Source organism: Fukomys damarensis, unplaced genomic scaffold (genome assembly GCF_012274545.1).
Source record: "Fukomys damarensis isolate Sample0158 unplaced genomic scaffold, DMR_v1.0_HiC HiC_scaffold_4, whole genome shotgun sequence".
In the NCBI taxonomy this organism is placed as follows: domain Eukaryota; kingdom Metazoa; phylum Chordata; class Mammalia; order Rodentia; family Bathyergidae; genus Fukomys; species Fukomys damarensis.
In genome coordinates this window covers 44,262,500-44,286,153 of record NW_022900916.1, presented here as the reverse complement: position 1 = coordinate 44,286,153, position 23,654 = coordinate 44,262,500, and the positions used below count along the sequence as shown (strand labels likewise).

Sequence of the window (23,654 nt, the reverse complement as noted above, 5' to 3'; positions counted from 1 at the left end):
CTCACCTGACCCAAGGAAACATGAAAATTACCTTTGCTCATTGAAAATATGTAATCAGGTGGAGTTAGACCATGATTTTTAAATTTTAAAACATTTTCCTATGCATACTAACAGGGATAGAAAATTGTTGAGATTTTTTTTTTGTAGACTCAGAGCAATTAAATCTATGCCATAATATATGTATCAGTAGCAAGTATTTAATTATCATTTGCATTACAGTATTTTAAAGATGGAGGAAAAGAGATGGTTCCATTTTAAACCATATTCCATAGATCTAATAATTGTGCTGAATTTGAAGATTTTTTTATGTGAATGAACTTCTCTTGTTATAGTTTTTAGAAAGCCATGTTGAAGGTTATTTCTATTACAGTCTAGTTGTATCTCATTGTTGTCAACATTTGTTTATTTCACTGAAGGTTACAAAGATTCTAGTGTTTGAGATCACTAAAATCACTTCAATTCAGAAATATTAGGAATAAAAAGCTGAAGGTGGGAAAAAGATTATGTAGGACAAAAATAGAAAAGACAAAACACTATTCCAATAAAAGTTTTCAAATTCATGATCAGTTTTAACACAAAAAATGAAAATTATAATTTAAAACTTTTATTCCTAGTGAGATGTTTTCATTTTTATAGCACAGAGCATTATTTAAGGTAAGTAACATTGAAAATAGTTATCAAGATTCAATTAACTTTTACTAAATCCTGAGATCTAGATGCGTTTTTAGATTTTACTTGATTTTTCTTCTAAATAGAATTAATGCACAGAACTATATTTTGCTTTGATATTTATTAATATCTAGAAATTTTAAAGTTCATACTGGAAAACAAGCCTGGGTATGATGATGTATTTAATATTAGTTCAGTTATGCTATGAAATTTCTATAGAATAAGTATTTGCTTTGAGGACTGGTAAGGACATAAAACAGAGCATAAGCAGCATCAAAGTATGCAGAGCAACTTTAGAGATGGAGTGAGGCTTTATAAAAGCATCTGTATAAGAAGAGCACCATCATGATGATGGTAAAGCTTTGTCTAACACGTTCCCAGTGACTCAAGAAGCTCAAATGAAGACTAAGAAGTATCTCTGAACCAGGCATGGTGGCTCATCGATATCCCCAGAACACTGGGAGGTTGAGGCAGAGAATCACAAATTGGAGACCACCTTGGGTGATTTAGAAACAGTGAGATCCAGCCTCAAAAAAAAACAGAGCTGGGGATTTAGCTCAGTGGTGCTGCTGCCTGCTTCACAAGCGCAAGGTCCTGCGTCCAATCCCTGGTACAAAAAAAAAAAAGAAAGAAAGAAAGAAATTAAGAGGACCAGAGGTGCAACTTAATGCAAAATCCCTGAGTTTAATTCCCAATACTACACAAAAAGAAAAAAAAATTATCTGGCTCCCATTAATTTGACATTGTGTCTCGATTTCTTACAGGAGAGAGAACCTGCTCTTAGTCTTTCCTGACACTTGTTGACAAGTTTTGTTTCAGCATTGAGATATCCAGTATTGGAAATAAATAGATTCTAGTTGGTCGAGGAAAACCAGACTTGAATGAACCTGATTACTGAATTCCTTGCATAGGCAACCTTAGCTATTTCCCTGGGAGAATGCCAGGAATCCATCTGTTCAGTCTTTCCCGCTGTGCACTCGGCTAAAAAACATTCTCCTGTATACAAATAAGAATGAGCCCAGATATGAAGCATAAAAAAATAATTATTTGACCCTCAAGTCAGAAGGAAGCAGTATCCAAATAAGAAAATAAATGCTGCCAATTCTCCAGAAAAATCCCTGGCATTTCCCCAACTTTGCTGTTATCAGTCCTACTAAGGATGAAAGAAACTGCATTGATGAAAAATTATTTTAATTTCTTTATATTCAACTACATCATTCTCACTGTCTTTTTCCTTCTTAGCTTCAGTAAGATGAGGGTGGAATTGGGTAAGGAAATTGAAGTGGTGTCACTATAGATATTGCAGTTATGAACATAGCTGCATAAAAGTTTGTGTAGCGTTGCAAGTATTCGGTAGTATTGAAAACTAAAGTCTGAAATTTTTAATTAGAGATTGCATATTTTTGAAGCTAATATCAATTGTGCTTTCCCTCCCTCTTTCATTCAAAGGTAAGCCCACAGGACTGAAATAGCTCAGTAAAAATTTTAATAATTCTGCTTTTAATTTTGTAGAACTTGACTTTTTTCCTGGATTAATTGGAGCTGAAGAAATAATCAAGGTATTGAATCCATTTTATATGAATTTTATACCTTTTTAAATTTAAGTCTATTTTAAGTTATTGTTTAGATTTTAGAGACTGTTACATTAAAAAAGTTAACGCTAAAGTATTCATTTGGAATAGTTGCCAAGTTTTATAGTCACAAATTTGTATGTATGATTCTTTTATAAGGAAATTGGAAAATGCTTTGAAAAATCTAATACAAACAAACAAAAATAAAATAGTTTTTGAATTTGGCCTGGTGATGCAGGCCTGTAATCCTAGAACTCTGGGAGGCTGAGGCTGGAACAGCAAAAGTTTGAGCTCGGCCTAGGCAAGTTAGCAAATCCCTGGCTCAAAATAGAACTTTAAAAAGTAGGCTGAGAAGCAGCTCAATGTAAAGGCCCTGGTTCATTCCAGATGTGAACAAAAAAATGGTGATTATGAAAAGCTAATAAACTGAAAGTAATTATAGCTATGGGCTGTAGCTATAAATTCTAACATATAATGTTTGATTTTTTTCTAAAGGATTGAAATAGTAATTTACTGATTCTTATTATCACTGCAGTTTGTAATCTAACTGGTAATTGATAGAATCATAATAAATAAGAACTGAAATATAAATTGTATAAATATTTTGCCCACTTCAATTCATGATTGGCTTCTGAGCTACTCATATAAATGTCTGATGCTAGCACCATGTCCTCCAGGTGAATATTTAAGAATGTCTACAAATTTTAACATTGTCAAAATTTTTAAAAGGAGAGCTGGAGATTTAGCACCGTGGTTCCGCTGCCTGCCTTGCAAGTGCAAGGACCTGAGTTTGATCCCAGGTACCAATAAATAAATAAATAAATAAATGGAGAAAAAAATGATTACTTAATAAATCTTACATTTCATTTTAAGCCCCAACGTGCTATTCATCATATCTGGAATATGTTCAATTCAAATGCTACTGTTGATGAGTATTGTATAGAAGTTGATAAAATGTGATGACTAATGCTATTATCTAACAATAAATTGCAATTAGGCTGTGTTTTCATAGGTATAATTATTTTGATAACCTATAGAGTGGCTGTTCTCTCGCAAGAGATTATTTTACCAAAATGCCTGGTTCACCTGTCAACAAGAGTTCACAAAATTCAGCTAAGGGTGTCTGTGTGGCATGTGCTTGTATACATGTGTGTGGATACATGTATGCCTTGAATGATCGGTAGAATCTAGTGAAAAGAAGGGAAAATGTATTTTTGTGCTGTGTTAGCAATTCAAGTTATTGGTCTGAGTAAAAATTATTCCAACAATTGATCCCGCTTAATGAACAATATTATATTTGAGTTACATATGAAATGTAATGCACAATGTAGACATTTGTAAAAAGGACCAAGGCTTGATCTATTATTTTTCGTTGTAACTCCCATTATCATGATTCCACATTTTGTTATTGTTATTAATGAAAACTGACACCAAAGAAGCCTTCAGCATGCACTTAACGAAAGTTATTTGAAACCTCCCGTGTTATTTGCTGGGAAATTTCTACACGAAACTGTAATGCTGTAATTAGTGTAAGATTTAGCTGTGTTTGTAGTCCATAAATGAGCTTGGGATTCCTTTGTTTTTGTCATAACACTACAGTCCAAGACATCAAAGACCATGCGTTGTCAGGTTGCCTTGGGTCTCTCCTAGTACATTCGTCACAAACACAAGCACATCTTCCTGTTAGGGAAAAATGTTAACAAAGACATTTGAGTATGGTGTCCCTCTATAGGCTGCCTTAAAAAAATGGAGGAAACAAAATAATCTGTCAGCCTGGTCTCAACAAGTGCCAGATGCCATACTCAAGTAGTGTCACTGAGGTTCATTTAATGAACGGGATGTTCACAGATGTGTGGGGAGGGAACAAGGAAGCCAGCAAGGGATGGTTTTGTACACTTCAGGGATATGAGGGAATGGTTGCCACACCTAGACCTGAAATGTGAAAAGAGGATGTAGAGAAAGGAACACAGCAAATTCTGGGACATTTGTAGTGGGACAAAGCTATCTGTCATGACCAAGTAGGTAAGGAACCTCTGGGAACATAACCTCACTCCTCTGCTGCTCACCTGCTGGCAGAGCAGAAAGGAACCCTGTAGGGAAAGAACCTAAGAGGGCAGAGGGAGAAGAGAGTACACTAGGGAAGGAGACACCAAGGACACCGTATAATCCAGAGTCACCAGAGTTTCTTGCAAGAGAAAGATTGTGATCTAACAGAGAAAGAGAAGTCATTTATGCCAACGGTGCCATTATGAGACTATGTGTGGTGACGGAGGCACATAAAAGACCAAGCAGAACACACTGGCACTGCTGAGAGAGGGGGAGCCAGCTACTACCACACACGTGAGGTATTTTAAATGATGGGTACAGGAGAAGTAGTCAGTAAACTTGACTTGGGAAATCAATATATTTCATGCTGTTGAAATTAACTACTGCAAAAAAGAGCAAAATGAGGACAGGCTCATATCACGATTGTTTTCTGGAAGCATAAATCCCCAATGGGATTGAAAACATGACTTCATCTGTGTACCATTCATTTCGGGTGCCTGCCTAGGAATGCACAATAGAGGCTCACAAAAATGGGAATGTGTCCATAGTGATTTCTCCTGTGTATGTGGCACTGGGAATTGAACCCAGGGCCTTTGTATTGAACAATATATTTGGTCCTTTTTTAATGAAAAAAAATTAAACAGTTTCTCATGAGCTCTCTACATTGCCCAGGCTAGACTTGAATTTGTAATCCTCCTGCCTCAGCCTCCCAGAATACTAGAATTACAGGCATGTACCACCAAGCTTGGCTCCCTAATGTTTTTTAAGCCTTGAATATGAATGTTTTTTATATTTAGAAAAGGTATGATATTGCCTGTTGGTCTCCATTTTCTCAAAACTAAATTAGATCAGTCAGGCTTAATAGTCACAATTTTACATGCAGGAGACAGACAGAGAGAGAGAGGGAGGGAGGGAGAGGAGAGAGAGAGAGAGAGAGAGAGAGAGAGAGAGAGTGCTAATTACTTAGTTCATGGTAGACTTCTAGCCAGAACACTCCAAGGCAGGTATCCTAAGTTAGCATGGAAGATTTGGTCTGCTGAATAATGATGCTAAGGGAAACAGCAAATCAAATTAGTTGTTTTAGAATCATATTTTGACAAGTTGCCTTTAAAATATCAGGTTGCTTAAAACATCAGAGTACTAAATATAAAAGGTAAATAAAACCAAATGCCTCTTTCAATCTTTAATTTTCCCCCTATGATGACTTAAAAACCATGAGTTACTGTAATTGTATATAATTATATATTCTGATTCCCAGCTAGTTTTATCTTGGAAATAAATAGTTTTGCTACCATTTCATATTACAAGAAAGCTAATTGCTTTTTTGTGTTTGAGGGGGAATTTTTTGCCTGAGGAATTGAACAAAGAAACATAAAAATAAGAAAATAAATGCCATATTAAATTACACTTTCCTTTTATAAATACAGCTTTTAAAGCTGTGATATCTATTAATTTAGTTGCCTCATTCTATAACATTAAAATAAAAGCAGCTATAAATAATGTATTTTCATTAAGCTTAATTACTTTCTGTAGGTGACAGGTAGGAAAGGTTACATAGGATAGAGGCACAGTGAATAAGTAGGATAGAATAGAATAAAATAGGTGTTTTATGTGTTTTATGAGGGTAAAAAGTTTCCAAGTTTCCAAATATGAAGATTGGAAGTCTAAGATATTATAAACAGTTGATTTTTCTCTCAATACCCTGTGCCCCGTTAAATGTGAAATAGGAAGAAAGGGGCTAAATCTTGTTTGCTTTTTAAAGGAAGAAGAGGAAAAAGACATTGAGGAAGACACTGTTGTGAATCCTGGTCCAGGCAGTGCCACAAACCAAATACGGAAAAAAGAACCTCCAATTTCAACCACGACACACTCCAATCACCTAGGGACCGGGTACAATGAGGCCAAAACCAACCGCTCTCCAAGCAGAGGAGGTGACATCTCTGGAAAAGGTGCTCTCCCCAAGATATCTTTAAATTCTACTCCCCGGCCAGGCCCTGAATTGGCAACAGCAAAGGAAATGTTTTTGTTTTCTCAGACTGAACTGCCACCACATACTGTGGAAGGGACTTCATCCTCTTTAAATGATGGCTCTAAAACTATTCTTACATTTCCACAGATGAATTTATCTGAGACTGTAGAATCTTTAAACACAGTTTCTATAACAGAGTATCCAGAGGTGTCTACCGACATCAGTGAGGAAGGTGATTTATTAACTGATTTTACCCTTGATACTGGAGCTGATGATTCTTCAGGCTCTAGTCCTGCCACTTCTGCTGTGCCATTCATCCTTGAAAACATATCAAATGGGTATATATTTTCTTCAGGAAATCCAGAGGAGGTCACATATGATGACCTTAAACCAGGAGCCACAAGAAAGACTTCAGAAGATTCAGCTTCATCAGGTTCAGAAGAATCACTAAGAGATCTTTCTACTGATAGAAATGTGTGGTTTCCTAGTTCTGCAGATATTACAACGCAGCCTGATACTGGATCGGGTAAAGAGACCTTTCTCCTGACTAACTACACTGAGACCCATCCTGATGACTCTGAGAAGGGAATTGAGTCTATCTCTCCAGGCCCCGTGGTGTCACAGGGCCCCTCAGACATGGATGTGGAAATGCCACACTATTCTACATTTTCCTACTTCCCCACCGAGGTAACACCACATGCTTTTACCTCATCCTCCGGACAACACGGTTCAGCCCACACCATCAGTGTGGTAGAGTCACAGACAACTCAGCCCGTGTACAATGGTGAGACACCTCTTCAGCCCTCCTACAGTAGTGAAGATTTTCCGCTAGTCACCCCTTTGTTGCTTGACAATCAGATCCTCAACACTACCCCCACTGCTTCAAGTAGTGATTCGGCCTTGCATGCTACGCCTGTATTTCCCAGTGTCGATGTGTCGTTTGAATCCACCCTGTCTTCCTATGATGGTGCACCCTTGCTTCCATTTTCCTCTGCTTCCTTCAGTAGTCAATTGTTTCGCCATCTGCATACAGTCTCTCAGATCCTTCCACAAGTTCCTGCAGCTACTGAGAGGGATCAGGTGTCTTTGCATGCTTCCCTGCCAGTGGCTGGGGGTGATGTGTTATTAGAGCCCAGCCTTGCTCAACATTCTGATGTCATGTCACATCAGACCCGTACTCATGCTGCTTCGGAGACCTTGGAATTTGGTAGTGAATCTGGTGTCCTTTATAAAACACGTATGTTTTCTCAAGTTGAGCCATCCAGCAGTGATGTTATGATGCATGCACATTCTTCAGGGCCTGAACTTTCTCATGCCTTATCTAATAATGAGAGTTCTCAACGCATCTTCGCTGTTCCTTACAGTTCTGAAATACCTGTGCATGATTCTGTTGATGTATCTTATCAGGGTTCCATATTTAGCAGCCCCAGTCGTGTATCAGTGCCTAAATCTTCGTTAATAACCCCAACTGCATCATTCCTGCAGCCTACTCTTGCCCTCTCCGGTGATGAGGAGTGGTCTGGAGTCTCCTCTGACAGTGAATTTCTTTTACCTGACACAGATGGGCTGACAGCCCTTAACGTTTCTTCACCTGTCTCTGTAGCTGAATTTACATATGCAACATCTGTGTTTGGTGATGATAATAAGCTGCTTTCTAAAAGTGAAATAATTTATGGAAATGAGACTGAACTAAAAATTTCTCCTCTTGGTGAGATGGCTTACCATTCTGAAAGCACAGTCATGCCCAACATGTATGATTATGTAAATAAGATGAATGCATCTTTACAAGAAACCTCTGCTTTAATTTCTAGCACAAAGGGCATGCATCCAGGGTCTCTTGCTTATACTGCCACTCAGGCTTTTGATCATGAGATTAGTCAAAGTCCAGAAAATAACTTTTCAGTTCAACCTACACATATTGTATCTCAAACATTTGGTGGCACTTCACTTAAATCTGTGCCTAATGCAGTCTCAGAGCCAGCATCTTCTGACCCTGCTTCTAGTGAAATGTTACCTCCTTCAACTCGGCTCCTAGTCCATGAGGCCTCATCTCCTCTTAATGCTGAAGTCCTGCTGCAACCTTCCTTTCAGCCCTCTGATGGTGATGGTGACATCTTGCTTAAAACTGCTCTTCCAGCTGTGCCTAGTGATCCAATATTGGTTGAAACCCCCAAGGTTGATAAAATTAGTTCTACAATATTGCATCTCATGGCATCAAATTCTGCTGAAAGTGAAAACATGCTGCACTCTACATCTGTACCAGTTTTTGATGTACTGGCTTCTAATATGCAGTCTGCTGCATCTCAAGGTTTAACAGTTTCATACATAAGTGAAAAATATTCCGAACCAGTTTTGCTTACAAGCAAAAGTTCCCAGCAAGTTGTGCCATCTTTGTACAGTAAAGATGAGTTATTTCAAACTGCTAACTTGGAGATTGACCAGGTCTTCCCCCCAAAAGAAAGGGACGTATTTGCTACTCCTATTTTATCAATTGATGAACCACCAAATACATTTACAAATAAGCTTACCTATTCTGATGAAGTTTTCACCTCCACCAAAAGTTCTAATACTGATGAGGTATTGACCGGTATTCCAACAATTGTTTCTGATACTGTTGTAGCTACTGATCATTCTGCTTCTTTAGAAAGTGGGTACATCTCCACTACAGCTGTTTCTCCTGAAAGAGATGGTTCTGTGACCACAGACAAGTTGTTGCTTCCTTCTAATGCTACTTCTAAACTGATGGATAGTGCCAGGTCTGAAGATGACTTAATGGGTGGTGGTGAAGATGGTGGTACTTATGATTATTATGATGATGATTATGATGATAAAGATGGTGATGGTCTGTCCATGAATAAGTGTATGTCGTGCTCATCCTATAGAGAATCACAGGAAAAGGTAACAAATGACTCAGACACCGAAGAAAATAATCTTGTGGGTCACAATAATCCAGTCTTGGATACACGATCTGAGAATTCTGAAGAAGAAAATAAAGTCACAGGTGCAATCTCAGACAGTCAAATTGGTGTGGACAGAAATCTTGTTAAGTCACCACCAACAAATGTCCTAACCCAGAAGCACAATAATGGAAAAGGAGACATTGATATTCAGACTGGTAGTGCCCTGCTTCCTCTTACCCCAGAATCTAAAGCATGGGTAGTTCTCACAAGTGATGAAGAGAGTGGGTCAGGACAGGGTACCTCAGGTAGCCTTAATGATAATGAGACTTCGACAGATTTTAGTTTTTCAGATATTAATGAGAGAGATGCTGACGGGGTCCTGGAGGCAGGTGACTCGGAAATAACTCCTGGGTCCCCACGGTCCTCAACACCATCCAGTACCAGCGGGCACTCAGAAGTGTTCAGCAGTTCAGAGGCAGGTTAGTTGTGATCAGAAGGTATCGTGGAAATGTAGGAATATTTGGTAAAAGAGAAAATCACCTTTTTAAAAATCAAAACACTCAACAAATCAATTTATAGCTTTTGAAATATAATTTCATTATTTCAAATGAATGTTCAACATGATTTGATCCTTAATTTCTGTCCAAACTGTATACAGCGTTTTTATGTATTGTTCATTTCTTATTCTAAAGGAGGCCACTTATGTTTGGGAGTAATTATATGTGAATAATATATTTTTAGTACACTGCTTTTAAAATAAGGTAAGAGTGTGCCATTTTAAGATTATTTTAATTTTCATATTTGTATTCTAAAATAAGTTGTGAACTAAATCTGATAGTAATGCAATAAAAGCACCTCTCTCTGATCTGCCTACAGGGAATTAGACAATTTGTGTACACACATCACATGAGGGGCTTTAAAATAAGTTTTATTGATAAGTTTTGAGAGCTAATGGTGAGGTTAAAAATTTTTAATATTTAAAAAATGTCTTTGTTTTAGTCCTTACTGTTGCCTAAAGAGGGCAGTGTGAGCCAACAAATACAATTTATTTTGTGCTTGCTTTTATACACCTTTCTAAGTGAAATAATAGGCATTAATATGCAGAGTATGTATACGTATTGAATGACAAAATGTAGAACATTACAAGATTTCTTTAGAGGCATTTCAGTTGTTAATGTATTTTATGCAAAGTGGTTTATTGGCCAGATGTTTCTTAGAGCAGATTACTTGCAGCACATATAATACAGATGTCTGTTTTCTGTGCCGATGGGAAAAAAAGAAAAGTTCAATTCCATTAAGTATATGAAATACTGGATAATTTCATTCAATTGATGGTGAGAATTTTGTAAGTTGCTTTTAGTAAATGATAAAGTTTTTAAATTAATGAAAACACGCAATATTAACAAGTATGAAGAGAGACCAATGTAATCTTGCACTCATTACAAAAAAAACTGAATATACTATAGAATGCAGACCAGTATTATTAGGATATTTTGCTTCTTTGTTATTTTCATCCTTCAAATTAGTTGTATATTTTTTCTTAGGGCAGTGACAATTAAGTTTGTACATTGACAGAGAAGTTTTTATTCTGTATTCTGATTTCATACCTTTATAACATTGCATTTCAATTTAAACCATTAGACTCTTTTATGTGAGAATGAATATAATCACTATAGTCATCAGTATTGTTATGCATATGAGTTGTTACCTGTCCTTAATAGTAGTACTTGGTTTGGAGGAATTTATATTAAAGGGAAATATCAAGAATTCATCCCTTTTCTTGATAGGTAGTGACATCTGTATATTCTTCCTAGGTTACATTTAGTACATGTACTAAATGTACTAAAATAAATTTCCCTTTGATGTACTAATTAGATTTATTTATTAAGAGTATGTTCTACCAATAATGAGGAGAAAATACAATAATATGAATATAACATCCAGAAACATCAAATGATATAATTTATGAAGTATGAGATCAAACAAGGTTAGAGAAAAATTCTTGCTTGTTTTTAAAACTGTATCTGTGAAAATCATATGTAATTTTTCTTACTACTGAATGTGCCCCTTGGTCTGTAACATAATTTATGGCATATTTCCAAAATATAGAACAATTTATGAGATATATGCCTCAAAATAATATAAATAAGGCATATATTAGCAACTACAATTTATAAATGAGTAAACAGAAACCCAGGGGTACTGGAGTATTTGAAGCAGAGGTTACGTAAAAAAATAAGTACAAAACTAAGCATAGAAATGTGCATTATTAGCATCTGTCTCTTAGAAAGTATATTCTAGATTGAGGACAGTAAAATGTATATAATGCTTAAGTTTTAATACCAAAATTATAATGCTTTATATATATTATTATAAAATGTCACTCTTAGATTTTTATTTCCTAATAGTCTACTAGTAGATTCTTGTATTATCATGTAGGTAGCTCATACCTAAACTGAGTCATATCAAAACACCAAAATTATCTTTTATTCCCAAAGATTTTATATTAATCCGAGTTCTTTATTTTCTGTTAGCTCATATACAGTACTAAGCCATATCAGAGGATTTATTTTAGTCTCACTTAAGTGAAAATAAAACCAATGCAACTAGTTGTTTCTCATTGCCTTATACAAAGCAACTAGCTGATTGCCTGTTCTTTCATATGGTATGCCATCTTGTATAAAATTCCTAGGTTCCAAAAGGCAGAATTACCATAGAATTACCATTCTTACACCTCAAAATGCATAAAATCAGACCTCCCAGAGAACTTATAAGTCTGTGTGCAAGACTATATGTGTGTGCATGTGCGTGCATAATGCATGTATATAAATGTGATATGTATTTGTTGCATATTTCTTGCTTTATGTATTATCTATCTTCCATGTGCATCACACATATGCTCTTACATAGTTCATGTATATATGTACATCCACAAAGATAAAAATGAGATGTATTTTTCTATATATACATCCATGTATATTGTTATAAGTATTTATGATCATCAAATATTGCTATAACCTTACTCTGTACATATCTTAATCTCCATAATTTATGTAAGATCACTTTGTATATACCTTAATCTCCATCTTTGATTCTCCAACAGTTTGGATTAACATTACCTGTAGAACTTGTCAAAACAGTTTTCTTAGCCTTAGCCAAGAATTTCTGATTCAGAAAATGTGGTATGGCTTAGATGAAGCCTCAGCTTTGCATTTCTATCAAGTTGCTGGTGATCCCAATGCCACTGGTCCAGGGATCGTGGACGAAGAATGATTAATTTAGATAATAATTTTAGCCACCATTGTAATTACTAAGTAACAAGGATTTTGCTAAATGGATTATTTCCTTTATTACTCCCAAACTTCCTTTCCATTTAGGTTAACAATAGTTAGGAAAAATGTAGACAACTGTAACTAACCAAGATTCTTTTTTCTAATTTTACAAGGAAATAGTCAGGTCACTGACTATCAGATGATTTAGATCCCTAAATGAGTCTGCACACAATGCATAATTGCCAGAGCATATGATTGACCTAACAAAAGAAGCTTTGGCTTTTGGCACAAGAATCTCAACTATAGCACAGGATCCAGTTTACTTCTATTTTCACTTTTATAAGGTTTTGTGGCTGTATGGTTTTCTGACTATCAGTCATATCTTTGAATTCCACTTTTTCTAGCATATGCATCTATAAGAACAAACACCTTGGGAAATACAGGAGTCATTTACATTTCTTTGATGCATTTCCTCTATAAGTAAGTGGGTTACATTCATTGCCTTTTCTGCCATCACACCTAATTACACAAGGCAACTCTTATATTGAATCTTTAGCTTGCTGGAATTACATATATTTAATGCGATGTATATGCATTTATATTAGTCTCATATACTTTAAGCATTTGAAATTAAATTGATTTCTCTGCCTTGTGCCACTAATAATCAGACACTTGGTACAACATGTCAAATGTGCCAAGTGTGTAGGAAGCGTGTAAACAAATTTGATGGTAAACAAATTTAGTTGTCATAGAACTTCCACAGGTAGACAAATGAGGGCTCTTACTTTGTAGCAATGTCAGCACATTGTGGTAGAAACAGCACTATTGTCTTGGCTTCCTACTAAACACACCTCAAAATAGATTAAGGATTATGACTGGCCACTAACAGAGTTATGAAATTCTTTTTAACAACTTGTTACAGTTATAGAAATATTCAAAATGATAGTACAATAGTTTACCTGACTGGTCACAAAAAACAGTCATTTACCATCTTTTAAAAAACCCAAGGAACATAGACTCTTTCATTATTTACACTTATTTACATTATTTACACTGCAAATTTGAAAAGAACTTCTTAAATACATGTATTCTTTCAATTCAGATGGAGTAAATAGTATTCTTATTTTTGATACAAAAAAGATAAGAAGCACATTCCGTATCACTTAAAACTAACCTGTATTTAAAATTAGTATGCTGGATTCAACAAATACCCTAATGTATAAAGGGTTGTCTCAGGTATTTTTCTTTATGAAATTACTAATTGCTCCCTGTTACTTACCCAGGGTTAAAATAAGCTTATTTAAATTAATTTTAGAAAATCAAAATTAAATAGGGTGATACAACAAGTAGCATTGTTTTTCTAATCGTTTTTAAAAACTGGACCATTTGCTAATTCTAATAGTTCTGTTTTCCTTTAAGCAAGCTTTGCCTTCCAGCATTATTCTTTTCCTTTTTTTTCTGTCCTAATTGCTTGCTATACTTTTTAAACTTTATTTTACTTAATTGTAGACTTTGCATCACGTAGTAAAAATTCTTAAAGGTAAGTAACAGCAGTGAAGGTTGCAATTAATCAATTGAAAAGCGTTGTGACTTTCCTTCATCTTTAATATCAGCTTTCTTGATTTTCTCTGACTGCAGAGGCCAGTAATAGTAGCCATGAGTCACGTATTGGTCTCGCTGAGGGGTTGGAGTCTGAGAAGAAGGCGGTTATTCCCCTTGTGATCGTGTCAGCCCTGACTTTTATCTGTCTAGTGGTTCTTGTGGGTATTCTCATCTACTGGAGGTAAGTTGAGTGTTCATTTTAGAAAATTTAATTCATAAAGTTGAGATTTTGCCTATATTTCATCTGAAAGGCCTTCAAAGCATATTTGAATTTTGTTTACGTGAGAGTTTACCAATAATTTATTCAAGCAACTATGAACGAGGTAAAATTGTGAGACCAAAGATGCAATAATAAAAAAGTGGATTATTTTTTTCATCCTTAATTAAAGTTAAAAAGGAGGAACTTCGACTTTAGTCAAAATTTAGTAGTGTTTTGACAGTTGCATTTCCATGTTAATCTAATTAGCATAACATTTAACACTAAGTTTTTGCCAGCTATTATATCCCATGAGTTATTATTCAGAAGAACAGAAATTTTGATATGATAAAAAATATAATAAGTCAATTTGTACAGTATAGATGTCAACTCTGTATACTGATGGGACGTGATAATCTGCATAAAAGTGAAAACTAAGCAATTAAAATAGAAATGTAAGTAGGGGTAAAGTTAATGATTATGTTAAGATACATGGACTTTTAAAATTGTTTATCATTTGCTACAAGAATGAAATACAGCTTCCCGCTCATTAATATCCCATTAAAACCTTCAAAGAACAAGGACAATTGCAGCCTTCATAAGCTTCCCATTTTGTACCAAGTGGAACACACAAAAGTAATTAGTAGGATTTACTAGAGATGTAAAATAAGTCAGTAAAACTCTGCTGGAAAACAAAAATTTTATGATGTTATAAGGATTCATAACTGTAATCCAAGAAAGGTTTGCTTAGTACTTTAGACTTTTAAAAGAGACTTTTCTTTAGCTCTATAGTTAATTCCTTTTTGTTTAGCAGCAACAGTCTATAAATTCACTTCACTACTCTTTGTGTTATCTAAAAATATATTCTCTGTTTATTTTTAAATATCTGTTGCATTTATTGTTTCCCATGTATCCAGTACTGTGTTGACTACTGTCAGTATTGTGTTGACTACTGTCAGGAAATGAATGAATTAATGAGTGGCACTGTTTTCAAGAAATTCATGCTTATTGAGAAAAATCATTTTATAAAATATTACAACCAAGCATTGCGTAGCAGCTGAAATCCAATGCTAAGAGGTTAGAGAACACAGAATCTCTGAGGCCAGAATGTGCAGTATAAAATAGAATTAGGACTGGAGCTACATGGGTACAGGAAATAGAGTTAAAGAAGAGCATTCCAGGCAGGGGCATGCAGGCAGGAGGACCGAAAGTGAGAGTGAAAGTCAGTGAGGCTTAGGGCGTGTAGTTGCATGTTAGTGGACATCTGTTGGCTGAGGCAGAATGCTTTCATAACCAGCTTTATTTCATGCCTGATTTCCTTTACAGAACAGAATAGACTGCAGGCTATGGACAACAGATCATGTTTTTCTTACCTGTCATGGACTAGGAGTCAATTTGTCCATAACAAGATGCAAAAAAAACCTTCTTTCTTCAATCTGTGCCCCAGTGAATGCTACAATTTCACGTCTTTTTTCACAGAACATTCCATGTTCAGCAGAATGCTTTGAATGTAATACATAGTCAATGAATGCTTGTTAAGTAAGCATTCATTTGATTGCTACAATGTTGGAATATGTTTTTTCAGATTCCTGGTTTCAGGATAATCTGCCCAACTGGTTTTAATGGGAATTAATTTAAAATTTATTTTTTAAACAAATTTAAAATAAGATAGAAAATAAAACCAAATTCTAATTCTTAGTAAATAGTGCTAATGTAAGGTTCCCATACGATGTCAGGTGATTTAAAGGTATAAGATTTAAATAATTAGCATGACTTTCTTAATCTCTATTACTGTTTCAAGTATATTTTCTGAAGAATTGAAAAACGTTGTCTATTTAATACGATTTTATATTTCATGGAAAAATTAGAACCTGGAGTGGTGTTTATCCTCTGTTAATAATGGATCATCTTATTTGTATTGGTTGAGAAAAAGAGAAAGGTAACAGCTAAAAACATATTATTGTCTCTAAACAATGTTTTTCTCTTTTCCTCACAAATAACATTTTATGTCCCTTGAATGCAGAATATATTAGTTTAAATAATGAGCATTTTCATAATCTATGAAGTTCTGATCAAATTTGTCACTCTTATCTAATTCAAAATACATTAAATATTGGTAAATGTCTATATGAAATAAATTCACTCCAAAATATAACTTTTGGATCATTACACACTAGAGGTATTATGTACTGAATCACAGTAGTCTTCAGACTGTGTGAACTATTCAAATTCCAGTGTAGATATGTTTGTAAATAATGTACTTTACACAGTCAAGATGGAAAGACTAGACATTTCTGGAAATCATAGTCCATGGAGAAGTTTAAAACTCTGATGACCTAGGGCCAAGGATTTAGCTAAATGGTGCCACCGCCTGCTTCACAAGCACAAGATTCTGAGTTCCATTCCCAGTACAAAAAAAAAAATCTGATGACCTCAAAATAACCGTCCTTAGGAATTTTTCTAAATATATATTTAAATATTTTTAAAACTTTAATGAGATAAAATTAATACATCCTAAAAGTTACCTAATTATATAGTTCAGTGGTTTTTAATATATTTTATTGTATTCCATAATGACTAATGATTTTAAATATTGCTTACTGTGCTTATTGGACATTTATATATCTTCTTTTGAGAAAGGTGAGTTCACATCCTTTCTTGCTTCTTTTTACTTGCATTGGTTGCTTTTATGGTTGAATTGTGTTTTTATAAATTCATGATAAAAGTCCTTTGTAACATATCCAGTTTTGCAATAATTTTCTCCCATTCTGTATATGAGGTTCTCACTGTCTTAATGATTTAAAATGCTGAAGTTTTTATCTTGATAAAATTCAATTCATTGGTTTTCCATCATTGCTTTTGCTCTTGCTATTATATGTAAGAAAGTGTCACCTAGCCCAAAGCCACCAAGATTTACTTCTAGAAATTTACAAAATTGAAAGGCTTACACTTCATAATTTCAAAGATTGTAACAAAGCTACAGTAATCAAAAGAGTCACTTACTGGCCTAGGACTAGATAAATAGATCAATGGAATAAAATTGAGAGTGTTTATGTTTGTGGTTAACAAATTTTAGAAAAAGGTCCCAAGAATTTTTAGTGGAGAGATTCTGGCTCTTGGTGCAAGATGTGCAAGGGCAACTCGATATCCACATTAGAAAAACTCAAGTTAGATCTTCTTCTCACATTTGGACAAAAAGATTTGTCATAGATCTAAATGTAGAACCTAAAACCGTGTAATTCTTAGAAGGAAATGTAAACATCCTTCTAGCCTCGTTTTAGGATAAAATCTAGAGCAGTATAATAAATAAATCCTCTCATCTAATTTGCCTATCTGAAGATGTTACCTGTATTTACCTTGAGAGGAAGGAAGGACAGCAAATTGCAGGCAATAAAATCTGAGCCTCTTTTGCAGTTCTGCTTCGAATTTTCTATATGACCTTGGATATGTCATGTAGCCACGTATGGATAAGTTTACTCTGCTGTTTTCCTAGGCTTCCTGGATCATCTTTAAGTTTGCAGTAAGTCCTTCTTGAGGGGCTCTAAATGAATGTAGCAGGCTGAATGTTATTTTATATTTGTAGAAGGTTACTGAGAAATGGAATAATAATTACACATTTCAAGCTTTTAATTCTAAATACTTGCTGTGATGAAAAGGTGTAAATTAAATAATCAGATTACCGTTGATTGATAGGACCTCTGTCTACAAGTTTAGAACAGTCATCACTTTTTTCATTGTGGCTGAGTGATAATTAGCAGGAGACATAGTTATCAACACTTAGCACATAGATATGAACACATTCACTACTTATTCACGACAGATGGACTATAGATACTGAATCTTGTCATACATTAAGTAATATACCTTGAAATTATTTTCCAGATGTTTTAGGATATGATTTACCAGAGCCAAACCATCAATTTCTAAGATGCCAAGTGTCTCCTCAGGGAAGATTGTCAAATAGTTCTTTTTAAAGAAAAAGAGGGTAAAATTTTTTGAGCTATTTTGAGTCAGAACCTAAACCTGCCAATGAGATTCAACAGGACAGCACATCAGCAAAAGCAGTACAGAGAATTTTCCATAAGTGCCGTTATTTTAGCTTGTTATTGTAGGAAGGCAGGTAATTGCTAATTCTCTCTTTAGCTTAAATAAAATTTCATGGGTCATTGAAGGTAAGTGCCAGTCTAAAGTGGAGGCCTTCGGGTGCCACACTGCCTTTTAGGTAGAGGGTCACTTCCCATATGAGACTGCCCATAAAACACCCACACTGTATACAGATGAACTTCATCCATAAGTCAACCTACGCAGCTTTAATTTTTTCCACATACAAGTTTTTTGGTGTGGTTTATAAGGTTCTTTTTGGAAATTAATGCCAAATAACACTATTGTGACAATTACCTTCTAAAACCAACAAAGATTTGATTACATAGTTGAATCGAAGAGAGTTAGTATTTACCCAGTTACAACAATGAACATTAGATGAACATTAGCAATATGTCAAACCTCAGTGGTAATATGGTTTAATTTACCTTTACGTGTTCTATCAGACATTGCCTTCTTTCCATTCCCTCAGTTATTGGCACATCATTTCCCCTTCTAACCAACCATCCATCCATTCAGCAATCTATCTTTCTGTACCTGTCTGTATATCCCACCCTCTCCCCACAGACGCACAGCATGTGTTTTGACATTTTAAGTTATTTAATTCGAGGCTCAAATAGGCAGGATAATCTTGGTTGGGGATATAGCTTTGTGGTGGCAAGTACAAGGTCCTGAGTTCAATTCCCTTCCCGGTACCCCCACCCAAAACAGATAAGCTAGGACAGCAGTAGCAGTGCTTGTGGAATTTATGTGCTGCTAGAAACCCACCTAATTCAACAAACATTGAGTACCCATTGTACTCCTTGCACTCTACTAAAAGTTTGATTCAGAAGAAATTAAAAAATCGTGACCCTATCTTTTAGAAAAACATTACAAGGGGGCTGGGGATTCAGCTCAGTAGTTCTGCCACCTGCTCACAACCTCTCAAGGACCCAAGTTCAATCCCTGGTACCAAAAACAAATAAATAAATACATACATACATACATACATACTTCACAAGGAAAATAGACATAAGCCAAATATATTACAAAAATAATTATCCTAGCCACTAATCAATAAAATAACATATTGAAGGGTAATATCTAAGAACTTCAGATAATTTTTTGATTCATTAGGTATATTTTTCTTAACAGTCCTTATGTAGATGAGTATGAATGGTAGTTTGTGTTAGATGCAGTGGAAACGCAGAAGCTATACTTCTGGGATCTACTTAGGAAAGGAGAGGCTGATTCACAGAGAAGATGACTGAGCTGTCCTGAAGGGCAGGGATTTCTTGGCCTATTGGAGAGTGAGGCATTTTTTCAGAAGAATTGGGTTTAAACAGGGAAGGGGAGAGGCTGAGTTAGTAGGGAACAAGGCAGGTTCAAAGATCTATCATGTTATTTGGGTATAAACTTCAAGCAGAACATCAAATATGGTAAGAAATACTCACAGGTAGTATTTAGCCACAGAAGGGAGGAGGAAGGCCTACTCTTTGTGTGTCTTTTGGTGTATGTACTTAGGAAGGAATGAATTTCGAGTGAGTAGAAAAAAGAAGTCTTTAGTAAGTCACAAAAAAGTGAGTTATTTCTTACTAAGGTACCAAGCAAGATCTTAACTATGTATCAAGGGTGCTGTTAGCCCCTATGAATCACACTAAGGCGCTTAAGGCATTTTACAGCTTTTAAGATTCTATTTTTTTAATTTTCATCTGCTTGGGTAACTATATTTTAGAGCTCTCAAAAGGATTTTAATTCTGTACCGAATGCAGTGTTCCATGTCATTCTATCCGAGCATGGTAACAATGGTTGCACAGACTGAAACTTTTTATAGCTTTTGCTCCAGTCTGCTTTCAGTTCTGTTCATGTGAACTTCTAATGCATTATTTCTTTATCACGGGACTGTGCCTCTCATCTCCCCCACTGCTCATCAGTCTGCCTACTGTCTGCTTTCCAGGATAGGATCATAGCTCGGTTTTCTTTGTCATTTGATCCTGGATCCCATCGTGTTCCTTCTGTTCCACTTTCTCTGGAAAAATATTCTGTGTTCTGTCCATTTTGTATCCCAGTTGGATTATCAAAGGCTTATACCACCACATCAGAAGGATAATTTTTCCTATGCAAATTGTTTCTTTAGGGTGTTTTCCCTTGTTCATAACATTAAGGTTATAAATGAACTATACAATTTTTTACGTTATTCCCACATATGGCAATTCACTTATTGAATACTTGGGGATATCTGTAATATGACAACTGGGGAACCAGTTTACAGTGATTCATAAAAAATACATTAAATTATCAGACATACATTCCAATGAGTAAAACCAACTGTAAATATGTAAAAAAAAAATAATGGTACAGATAGCTCCCAATTTAGGAAAGTTTGATTTTTTTTCAACGTTACATTGGGGTGAAAACTATGCGATTCAGTAGAAAATATTTTTTGAATGTTGATCTTTTCCCGGTATGGTCATAGGTAAAGTGATACTCTCCTGAGATGCTGGGTGGTGGCAACGAGCCTCAGTTCCCAGTAAGATGCAGAATCACCACTTCAATTGATTCTCTACATCGTACTGGGTTGCTAAGCTACGATGCGTCAGGTTGACTGCACTGAATATACTTTCAGCTTATGAGACTTTATTTTTTAAAGACTATCACTAAGTTAATTTTGATGCTTTTATTTTTTAATTTGTATTTCATAAGTACATGTTTGTAGTATACATGTCTACATAACGATATTTTCAACTTATAATGGGGTTGTCAGGAAATAATGTCATTATAAATAGAGAACAAACCATATTTGATATAGTAATAAGTAATAAAAAGCAAATAAAGTGACAAAGCAGAGTAATTTAGAAGCATAAGCTAACACCATTAGCTACCACAGTCAGAGATTCTTAGGGTAGTAACATTTTGGCCAATGCATAGATAATGGAAAAGACAGCTGATGAACAGAGAGCAACAAAGTCAAGGACCTGAGAAAGGACAGGGCTTCACTGAGGGAGTAAAAAGAGGACCAGTGTGGACTGGAGGCTGCTGGGTGAGCGAGTCATAGGAGGTAAAGCCCCTGATTTGGTGAAGGCTCAGTCATGAAAGGTCTTACAGCTCTTGCTAAAGTAATTCCGTATCATTGTAATTGCAGTGAGAAGCCATTCAAGAATTTTATCCAGCAAACTAATTTGCTGGAAAAATCTCAAGTTTTAGAGATGTCTCTACATAGGAATAAGTGTTATGTTAGGAGAAGCACCCTGTAGTTTGAAGCTTTAAAATGGAAAATGAGATTGACATTTTCACACAAACACGTATTTCTGTTTAAAACATTCATGAATAATACGTCAAATACATAGCTAACGTCCAATATTGTCATTAGCAGTATTAATTATCTACATTTCTTAAATTAAGGGTGGTTTACATTACTTTATAGCAGCAGTTGGTTCTCTGCTCCTCTCCATAGTTTCTAGTGTGCTCTTACCAGATGTTACTTTTATTATCTGAATGAAAATAGATTCAAGTGACATTGTAGGTCATAGTTGTCATTGTTTCCAATATATTCATTCTCAAAACCCTCATTAACAAGACCAGCATCTGTTGCAAATAAAATCACTCCAAGTTTGGGTTGTATGCTCATTGTTTCCTCCCTTAAATTCTGCCACTACTTTATTATCCTATAATACAGACCTACCTTCTTTTTTCAAGATGTTACCACCATGGAACTTCATTTCTACATGATCATTTCTTGTTGCCCTTTGCTACCAGTTGAATGTATCCCAAGAAATATGGTCACTTAAATGTCAAGTAAAAATAGCTTTTGGCCTGGTCCTGTCCAAGATGGTAAGACGTGTTGGTATATAGCAACAGTGGGATGGTATCTGGGACATTGAGTTTTCCTTTATCAGCAAAGTACCAGCAGTACCTCAAATGTTACCTCTGCTTTTGGTGTTTCTGATACCTGCTTACTCACTCTTCAGCATCTGGCACAGGCAAAACTGAGATAAATGTGGGGCACGTAACATCCTTTAATATCTTATATTTTGTTAAAACAGATTTAGATATAGCAATCACTCTACTGTATTCACTTTTGTTTTAATGTGGATATTTCCATCAAAAGGAAGCCCACAAGTCATCTGATTTTCCATCCAGGTGGAAGTGTAAATTGCTTTCTGTTTTTTTTCAGAAAATGCTTCCAGACTGCACACTTTTATTTAGAAGACAGTACATCCCCTCGAGTAATATCTACCCCACCCACACCTATCTTTCCAATTTCAGGTAATGACTTAAAGTTTGACCATGAATATCTGGGAGATACTAAAATAAAAGCACAATGTTAAGAGGTTTGTTTTTATTCAAGCAATGGCTGAATATAAACTAGCCATTATATATGTTGCCTCAAATATTAAATGTGTCACATATCAAACACCTGGACTTATCTCTTATTAATTTTAAACATTCTTAACCATATAGCAGATATGGAAAAATAATAATTGTTCAGGTGTAACATGTTGGCATTAAGCATTTGTATCAATAAAATATTAGTTAAAAATATTTCTGATGTTTACTAATTTCTATTACTTTAATGAAAAACTAAGCAACAAATGTCAAAACACACTGATGCAGTAAATGTTGATAGGAGAAAATAACAAAAATAAGGCAAAAACCTAGTTCCTTTCTGCTCATTTGCATTTATATGAGAAAATAATCTTAATTCCATTAGGAAAAGCCTGTATAAAACACTGGTAATAGTGGTGAAAAAAATGAGACACAAACGCAAAGAACGTATAGTTGTTTGAGATACTTGAAGTCTCCAAATGTTGAACAGGTGAATATTTGTTTGGGGAAACATTGGCTATTGTTAACAACACTTACCTGGGTAACAATGTCCAGAAATTAATCAGGGTCATTTTGTTTGAGACCCTCCCTGACTCTAAAGTCACATGGTAAGAGCACAACGACTTGTTTCGTAAATACTTTCTGTTACATCTTTGATGAAATGCGGTAACACAAAATGAGGCATCTAGAAATGTGTGAACTGTGCAAGAAGTACTGGAGAATAAAGGATGAGATGGGCATCTGGAAGTCACCAGACTAGGGATCTAGGAAGAAAAAATTAATCTGTGGCCATTTTACAAAGATCTCTATTTAAACTCAGACTCCACAAAGTGTTGCTAAGAGGGTCAAGTTCTATGGGATGTTATCTTCAGAAATCTCTTGACTGAAAGAAGCAGGAAAGAAAGAAATATTTTATTTATGTTTAATATATATATTCTATTTTATGACATTTATGTTGTAGAATATATATTATTTATTTTATATAAATTTATGCTTATATTAGAAGTTTCTTGTTAGTGTTTC

The 23,654-nt window shown here is 35.1% G+C and overlaps 1 protein-coding gene across 5 annotated transcripts in view; it reads left to right on the top strand.

Moving 5' to 3' along the window:
• Window positions 1-23,654, top strand: part of Ptprz1 (protein tyrosine phosphatase receptor type Z1) — a 173,123-nt gene that overhangs the window by 119,403 nt on the left and 30,066 nt on the right. For 2 of the 5 annotated variants that reach the window (XM_010635346.1, XM_010635345.1), the window contains exons 11-14: window positions 2,182-2,228; window positions 6,049-7,039; window positions 14,066-14,210; window positions 22,480-22,571. In XM_010635346.1, coding sequence (XP_010633648.1) covers window positions 2,182-2,228; window positions 6,049-7,039; window positions 14,066-14,210; window positions 22,480-22,571 — 1,275 coding nt within the window. Of the gene's footprint in view, window positions 1-2,181; window positions 2,229-6,048; window positions 9,635-14,065; window positions 14,211-22,479; window positions 22,572-23,654 lie in introns of all 5 variants that reach the window. The other 3 variants (XM_010635344.1, XM_010635343.1, XM_033758096.1) reach the window with 2 other exon arrangements.